The 9,054-nt window shown below is 50.2% G+C and overlaps 1 protein-coding gene across 1 annotated transcript; it reads right to left on the bottom strand.

Annotated features, from left to right (window-relative positions):
* Nucleotides 1-84: 84 nt before the first annotated feature.
* On the bottom strand, nt 85-8,430 carry LOC118363956 (homeobox protein CDX-1-like). The gene is made up of 3 exons (XM_052487002.1): nt 7,782-8,430; nt 4,439-4,587; nt 85-285 (listed from the first exon to the last, which is right to left on the bottom strand). Exons 1-3 carry the CDS (start codon nt 8,428-8,430, stop codon nt 85-87), a joined length of 999 nt encoding a protein of 332 aa, XP_052342962.1.
* Between the last annotated feature and the right edge of the window lie 624 nt (nt 8,431-9,054).

The following is a 9,054-nucleotide window of genomic DNA, read 5'->3' as shown; positions in this document are numbered from 1 at the left end:
ATCTTACGTAGTGTTTGTCATGGGAATACCAGTCTGATATGTTTATTCCAGTGTTGTACAGTTTGTCTACGGTAAAGGAACTCCTCAGTACTCCTCTTTAATAGTCGTTGATATCGTCTCTGACAACAAGCTGCTGGAGCTGGTTGCCATGGAACCATTGCTGGGGTCAGCCAGGATGGGAGGGGTCAGGGTGGGAGTGGTCGTAGAAGCCTGCTGGGACAGCTGGATCTTCTTCTTGGTTATCTTCCTCTCCTTGGCTCTCCTGTTCTTGAACCAGATCTTCACCTGTTGTGATGATGTCAGTGAATGATAAGAATGTACCTACAGTGTGAGGTGAGGTTCCTATGCACTGATAATACACCTGTAGTTCTGAAACTCACCTGCGATCCAAACAAGAAATTCTGAAACTGATTGGAATTCTAAATAATTCTAAGTAATTGATCCTCAGTGACCCACATGGATCTCAGAGACATGCCTGTTTTTCTCATCTGTCGCTCTGACATACTTGTCTCTCTCACACGCATGTCTGTCTCTCTGAGAGGCTGAGTCCCAGGGCCAGTTCTGTCTCTCTGATCCACCTGTCTCTCTGAGAGGCTGAGGCCCAGGGTCAGTTCTGTCTCTCTGACCCACCTGTCTCTCTGAGAGGCTGAGTCCCAGGGCCAGTTCTGTCTCTCTGCCACCTACCTGTCTCTCTGAGAGGCTGAGTCCCAGGGCCAGTTCTGTCTCTCTGATCCACCTGTCTCTCTGAGAGGCTGAGGCCCAGGGCCAGTTCTGTCTCTCTGACCCACCTGTCTCTCTGAGAGGTTGAGGCCCAGGGCCAGTTCTGTCTCTCTGATCCACCTACCTGTCTCTCTGAGAGGCTGAGTCCCAGGGCCAGTTCTGTCTCTCTGATCCACCTGTCTCTCTGAGAGGCTGAGGCCCAGGGCCAGGTTCTGTCTCTCTGACCCACCTGTCTCTCTGAGAGGTTGAGGCCCAGGGCCAGTTCTGTCCCTCTGATCCACCTGTCTCTCTGAGAGGCTGAGTCCCAGGGCCAGTTCTGTCTCTCTGATCCACCTGTCTCTCTGAGAGGTTGAGGCCCAGGGCCAGTTCTGTCTCTCTAACCCACCTGTCTCTCTGAGAGGCTGAGGCCCAGGGCCAGTTCTGTCTCTCTGACCCACCTGTCTCTCTGAGAGGCTGAGGCCCAGGCCCAGTTCTGCCTCTCTGACCCACCTGTCTCTCTGAGAGGTTGAGGCCCAGGCCCAGTTCTGCCTCTCTGACCCACCTGTCTCTCTGAGAGGCTGAGGCCCAGGCCCAGTTCTGCCTCTCTGACCCACCTGTCTCTCTGAGAGGTTGAGGCCCAGGCCCAGTTCTGTCTCTCTGACCCACCTGTCTCTCTGAGAGGCTGAGGCCCAGGCCCAGTTCTGCCTCTCTGACCCACCTGTCTCTCTGAGAGGTTGAGGCCCAGGCCCAGTTCTGCCTCTCTGAACCACCTGTCTCTCTGAGAGGCTGAGTCCCAGGGCCAGTTCTGTCTCTCTGATCCACCTGTCTCTCTGAGAGGTTGAGGCCCAGGCCCAGTTCTGCCTCTCTGACCCACCTGTCTCTCTGAGAGGCTGAGGCCCAGGGCCAGTTCTGTATCTCTGATCCACCTGTCTTTCTGAGAGGCTGAGGCCCAGGCCCAGTTCTGCCTCTCTGACCCGCCTGTCTCTCTGAGAGGCTGAGGCCCAGGGCCAGTTCTGTCTCTCTGATCCACCTGTCTCTCTGAGAGGCTGAGGCCCAGGCCCAGTTCTGCCTCTCTGACCCGCCTGTCTCTCTGAGAGGCTGAGGCCCAGGGCCAGTTCTGCCTCTCTGACCCACCTGTCTCTCTGAGAGGCTGAGTCCCAGGGCCAGTTCTGTCTCTCTGATCCACCTGTCTCTCTGAGAGGCTGAGGCCCAGGGCCAGTTCTGTCTCTCTGACCCACCTGTCTCTCTGAGAGGTTGAGGCCCAGGCCCAGTTCTGCCTCTCTGACCCGCCTGTCTCTCTGAGAGGCTGAGGCCCAGGGCCAGTTCTGTCTCTCTGACCCACCTGTCTCTCTGAGAGGTTGAGGCCCAGGCCCAGTTCTGCCTCTCTGACCCACCTGTCTCTCTGAGAGGCTGAGTCCCAGGGCCAGTTCTGCCTCTCTGACCCGCCTGTCTCTCTGAGAGGCTGAGTCCCAGGGCCAGTTCTGTCTCTCTGATCCACCTGTCTCTCTGAGAGGCTGAGGCCCAGGGCCAGTTCTGCCTCTCTGACCCGCCTGTCTCTCTGAGAGGCTGAGGCCCAGGGCCAGTTCTGTCTCTCTGACCCACCTGTCTCTCTGAGAGGCTGAGGCCCAGGCCCAGTTCTGCCTCTCTGACCCACCTGTCTCTCTGAGAGGTTGAGGCCCAGGCCCAGTTCTGCCTCTCTGACCCACCTGTCTCTCTGAGAGGCTGAGGCCCAGGGCCAGTTCTGTCTCTCTGACCCACCTGTCTCTCTGAGAGGTTGAGGCCCAGGCCCAGTTCTGCCTCTCTGACCCACCTGTCTCTCTGAGAGGTTGAGGCCCAGGCCCAGTTCTGCCTCTCTGACCCACCTGTCTCTCTGAGAGGCTGAGTCCCAGGGCCAGTTCTGCCTCTCTGACCCGCCTGTCTCTCTGAGAGGCTGAGTCCCAGGGCCAGTTCTGTCTCTCTGATCCACCTGTCTCTCTGAGAGGCTGAGGCCCAGGGCCAGTTCTGTCTCTCTGACCCACCTGTCTCTCTGAGAGGTTGAGGCCCAGGGCCAGTTCTGTCTCTCTGATCCACCTACCTGTCTCTCTGAGAGGCTGAGTCCCAGGGCCAGTTCTGTCTCTCTGATCCACCTGTCTCTCTGAGAGGCTGAGGCCCAGGGCCAGGTTCTGTCTCTCTGACCCACCTGTCTCTCTGAGAGGTTGAGGCCCAGGGCCAGTTCTGTCCCTCTGATCCACCTGTCTCTCTGAGAGGCTGAGTCCCAGGGCCAGTTCTGTCTCTCTGATCCACCTGTCTCTCTGAGAGGTTGAGGCCCAGGGCCAGTTCTGTCTCTCTGACCCACCTGTCTCTCTGAGAGGCTGAGGCCCAGGGCCAGTTCTGTCTCTCTGACCCACCTGTCTCTCTGAGAGGCTGAGGCCCAGGCCCAGTTCTGCCTCTCTGACCCACCTGTCTCTCTGAGAGGTTGAGGCCCAGGCCCAGTTCTGCCTCTCTGACCCACCTGTCTCTCTGAGAGGCTGAGGCCCAGGCCCAGTTCTGCCTCTCTGACCCACCTGTCTCTCTGAGAGGTTGAGGCCCAGGCCCAGTTCTGTCTCTCTGACCCACCTGTCTCTCTGAGAGGCTGAGGCCCAGGCCCAGTTCTGCCTCTCTGACCCACCTGTCTCTCTGAGAGGTTGAGGCCCAGGCCCAGTTCTGCCTCTCTGACCCACCTGTCTCTCTGAGAGGCTGAGGCCCAGGCCCAGTTCTGCCTCTCTGACCCACCTGTCTCTCTGAGAGGCTGAGTCCCAGGGCCAGTTCTGTCTCTCTGATCCACCTGTCTCTCTGAGAGGTTGAGGCCCAGGCCCAGTTCTGCCTCTCTGACCCACCTGTCTCTCTGAGAGGCTGAGGCCCAGGGCCAGTTCTGTCTCTCTGATCCACCTGTCTTTCTGAGAGGCTGAGGCCCAGGCCCAGTTCTGCCTCTCTGACCCGCCTGTCTCTCTGAGAGGCTGAGGCCCAGGGCCAGTTCTGTCTCTCTGATCCACCTGTCTCTCTGAGAGGCTGAGGCCCAGGCCCAGTTCTGCCTCTCTGACCCGCCTGTCTCTCTGAGAGGCTGAGGCCCAGGGCCAGTTCTGCCTCTCTGACCCACCTGTCTCTCTGAGAGGCTGAGTCCCAGGGCCAGTTCTGTCTCTCTGATCCACCTGTCTCTCTGAGAGGCTGAGTCCCAGGGCCAGTTCTGCCTCTCTGACCCGCCTGTCTCTCTGAGAGGCTGAGGCCCAGGGCCAGTTCTGTCTCTCTGACCCACCTGTCTCTCTGAGAGGCTGAGGCCCAGGCCCAGTTCTGCCTCTCTGACCCACCTGTCTCTCTGAGAGGTTGAGGCCCAGGCCCAGTTCTGCCTCTCTGACCCGCCTGTCTCTCTGAGAGGCTGAGGCCCAGGGCCAGTTCTGTCTCTCTGACCCACCTGTCTCTCTGAGAGGTTGAGGCCCAAGCCCAGTTCTGCCTCTCTGACCCACCTGTCTCTCTGAGAGGTTGAGGCCCAGGCCCAGTTCTGCCTCTCTGACCCACCTGTCTCTCTGAGAGGTTGAGGCCCAGGCCCAGTTCTGCCTCTCTGACCCACCTGTCTCTCTGAGAGGTTGAGGCCCAGGCCCAGTTCTGCCTCTCTGACCCACCTGTCTCTCTGAGAGGTTGAGGCCCAGGCCCAGTTCTGCCTCTCTGACCCACCTGTCTCTCTGAGAGGTTGAGGCCCAGGCCCAGTTCTGCCTCTCTGACCCACCTGTCTCTCTGAGAGGTTGAGGCCCAGTGAAAGTTCTGTCTTCCTCCTGATGGTGATGTATCTACTGGACTGGAACTCCTTCTCTAGCTCCAGGCGCTGCTGGTCTGTGTACCCCACCCTGTACTTGTCCTTGGTGCGTGTCTTCCCTCCTGGACACAAGAATGACAATGTTACAACCACACAACAATACATTATAATAACTGATAACATGCTTTTTTTTTAATCACAAACAATATGTTGACATTTAAAACCTGTTGAACTTTAATGTTAAGTGGATGGCCGTATAAAACATATCTTCATGAGAGGACCATGAACAGTACCAGGTCATGCCCTATACCTGAGAAAGCCCTGATATCTTGCTTTTTGTTTAGTATTTAGTATTTATCTATGATTTGTATGCACTTTTTACTGCCATAGTAGTAAGAAAAATAGTACACCGTAGATTATTTATTTAATATACTATGAACAATGTATTCCTGAGAAATAGGGGAATAGGGCTTGATTTTCTTCTAATCTACATATACTCACCATCAACTTTACAATTGAGATGCTATAAGATTTCAGCTGTCTTATTACTGTAATCATCTTTTATATAACTACTGTAGTGGTCAGGGAAAATTCAACTCATTTCCTGGTACACTCATTCATTGTTTCGTCAAGCTCTCAGCTTACATCTAATATAAAGTTTGTGATGAACACAAAGTGATTTTGTTTCACATCAAGTTGTTTTTATTTGAATATAAATCCCTTTCTGTTTGTTGTACAGCGACGGGACTATGTTGTATCGCTGCAGTACACTCAGTTTTGCAGTGCTATGCGACTTGTATGCCTGTGATAAACCGTATTGTCACAAACTGACGGTCAGGCCAATCAGCGAATGAGCGTTAAGGCGGGACTCCCGACCCTCCCATGGCTTTTAGATAACCCCATACCCAAGAGTCATCCGAGGCCAACTGAATTGAAGCAGGGTTGTCAGCCAGAAGTTGATTTATAAACAAATTACCTTAATATGCCTTGATAAAACAATTAAATTATAACAAAAGTCACCTAAATAACTCAACGTTTCAGAGGTTGGATTAAATTTATATAGTATGAGGTGATCAGAAATACAAAAACTGTATGACAACTCTGGAAGGAATTGGCTAAAACATCCCATAACATTTCTAGCTAAGCATAAAGCCTCCAATGACAGTGTGAATATGTTTCCATGACTAAGGCTGTACAATGTGTGAACAGTGTCACCATAGACTGCTGAAATTGCTGATGGTGACGTGTAGTCGCACACCGGGACGGTTGAAATCTCCCTGGCGCCCGTGAAAGCTTCAACTACCCTATTAATCATGTTAATCATAACCTCCGTGTAAGAGACCACAAAACATCACTGTGGTGGTTCTTATCACTGTGAGAGCTGTTAACATAGGTGTTTACATAGCTAGCCATTCATTCACACTTGCGTGCGTACACACACACACATCCCTCCCAAACACACACAGTGCCAGGGATGAATGAGTCAGGGAGATGGTATTGATCCACAGGGGAAGTCTTGACGGCACGGTGTGAAGTACATTGATTGCAGCAGGGCGAGGAGGGTTGAGATAAGACCAGGAAAGTTTCCTGGAGAGGAGGGTTGGTCCTGAGATAACCAGACAAACCCCTGGCTGTCAGCCTTACCTGCCCAGCCTGTCACCCCCATAGGGGACAGAGAGGGTGGGAACCACAGGTCACAGACTCCCTGTCCTCGGCTGTTAGCTTTTCACTCAAATCTTTCACCAACCAAGGGAATAGGTGAAAAGGTTCTGTTAAATGGATATGTGTGACGTTTTGTATCGGTTCTGGGACGTGTGTGAATATGTATTCCGTCGTCAGTGTGTCAACAATGCTTGTCCTGTGTCCTGTACAACTAGTCAAAACTCAAAACCTGACGTCTGCCATTGAGTACTGTCATCGGCTCAACACAATGGCTATTTGTCTAATAGGTGTTCTACTCTACGAGATGTTGGTAAATCAACAAACTGTTATAGTTCTGTTCAACGATAGATAGACTACTGTATCAGAGGATTTCCTTTGTAAATTAAATGCTGTTACAAAATTAACATATTCTATATGTGTTTACATTGCTCTATGAGTTCAGTGGAACCATTTCTTATCAACTGTGTAAACATTTGCATGCAACGTCGTCTCAGAGCATTTCGTATAATTCTGTACTCAAATCTGTAGCACTCCATTTAGTACATTTTACATTACATTAGGTTACGTTATGAATGGAATCACGGTCAGATTTTTAAAAAAAAATATATTACGTATTGCTCTGAGGCCAGGCTATTGCATGAGATAAATCCATGCAAGATTGTGTGGGTCAATAATGAAGGAATAGGCTAAAGTACATACTCTGGTCTTCAACAGGCACTAATCTCTGCAGGCAATACCCAGGTAAAGTTGGTTTTAGATATTTAGTGGATATTTGGTTTTGTCTCATCAATAGTTATTGAACCAAGCATGCCATGACTATGAAGATGGTAAATTCTGATCCAGGCGTGGATGCAGAAAAATCCACACTTTGTACATTTTTTATTTGATATAAATAATAATATTTTGTATTTCAATCTTCAATAGCTCTTACACAAAGCATGCCATGAATGAAATGGATTTATCAAAAAACAAAAAGGAATTACATTCCACCCCTTATTCAGAATATATAATTTTCATACTCATGGACCACTTTGTCTAAGAGCTATTGAAGATTGAAATCAGAAATGTTATTATTCATTAAAAATATATATATTTGAAAAAATTTAGATTTTTCTCCATCCTCCCCTGGTTCCTGAGTGGCGCAGCGGTCTAAGGCATTGTGTCTCAGTGCAAGAGGCGTCACTGCAGTCCATGGTTCAAATCCAAGCTGCATCACATCCGGCTGTGATTAGGGGTCCTGTAGTGTGGTGCACAATTGGCACAGCGTTGTGAGTTTGGCTGGGGTAGGCTGTCAATGTGAATACGAACTTGTTCTTAACTGACTTGCCTAGTTAAATAAAGGTGACGTTTAAAAAATAAATAATCTTCATAGTCATGGCTTTCTTGGTTCATTAGCTATTTACGAGAGAAACCCGAATATCCTATAGAAAACACATTTTACCTAGGGCTGGTACCAGAAGCAACTGTTAGCCCCAAGAACTTTCATATTAAGATTATGAAATGTAAATTATCAGAGAAAAATGCTCAATCAAATGGTAAATGAAAATGCTGAATTTACTTTAAACCCACAGCTACCCTATATTATTACTAAAAGGGAAATTCAAATCAAGCCGTATGTGATATGCTCAAAGCAAATGGGATTTGGGGATGTTACCAGTGCTGGATGAATGTACATTTCGTCTGATCCCAGTGTACGAGTTTCTTCTCTGTGAGTCTGGAGAGTACTGCCTGGTATGTGAATCGAGAGACGGGAGAATTCCGGGACCGGCAGGCGAGATGGAAGTCAGTTCAGTGATTCCGGGACCGGCAGGCGAGATGGAAGTCAGTTCAGTGATTCCGGGACCGGCAGGCGAGATGGAAGTCAGTTCAGTGATTCCGGGACCGGCAGGCGAGATGGAAGTCAGTTCAGTGATTCCGGGACCGGCAGGCGAGATGGAAGTCAGTTCAGTGATTCCGGGACCGGCAGGCGAGATGGAAGTCAGTTCAGTGATTCCGGGACCGGCAGGCGAGATGGAAGTCAGTTCAGTGATTCCGGGACCGGCAGGCGAGATGGAAGTCAGTTCAGTGGACCTGTCACGTATCTGTTCCATAACAGGGTTGGAACCGGGGAAACCCGCGCTGGGGCCATAATGTGACCACTGCTCCAGCGGGGCTTCGTAAACGGGGTTCCACAGACTTGTCGTCTGGGCATGCGGGTCACTGATGCCCGTGACGTGATGATAACTGGTGAAGTTCTGAGTCTGGCGTCTCATGGAATTTGAGTACATTCCGGTTTCTTTATCCAGCAGGTAACTCATGTACATCTCAATTAATTAACTCATCTGCACGCATGGTAATCCAAAAATTACAACCACAAATTCTGGTGAAATTCTTGGCTCGCCACCTTGTAAACTACGATGTACACACCTGTCGAGTAGTGTCTAGCTACACCTTTACAGTGTTGTTTGTTGGACAGGGTGACCGTTCGAAGGTATCTCCATGACGTCAAATGCACAACCAGGCGGTACTACCTTGTGTTAGCGTAGCCCCTTACATCAAGATTATTACTGTGGAGACATGTTGGGTCCTTTTTCAAAAGCGGTGTGTGTAGTGAATCATTGATTTCAGGAGCAGTTGAAGCCTCTGAGGCGAGGACATCACCATGGTTATTGAATGTACAAATCGATTCCTCAAATCAAAGCCAATCACTGTGCATTTGTTTATCTATGAGGTGGGGGGATATTGTATTTCCTCTTACAAATCTGACACACTGCACGTTACTTTTACAGTGACCATATGGGGGGCATCAGATTGCTGCAACCTCGTCTCAGAGCATTTCGTATTCATATTATTCTGTATGTAAATCCGAGACACTCCATGTATTATGATATGCTACGTTTTGTATGGTATGTATTCATTTGTGGATGTCCATCACCAATATCTTATGA

Source organism: Oncorhynchus keta, chromosome 30 (genome assembly GCF_023373465.1).
Source record: "Oncorhynchus keta strain PuntledgeMale-10-30-2019 chromosome 30, Oket_V2, whole genome shotgun sequence".
NCBI lineage: Eukaryota > Metazoa > Chordata > Actinopteri > Salmoniformes > Salmonidae > Oncorhynchus > Oncorhynchus keta.
Note: the sequence above shows the minus strand (reverse complement) of the source record. Positions and strands in the feature narration are given on the sequence as shown.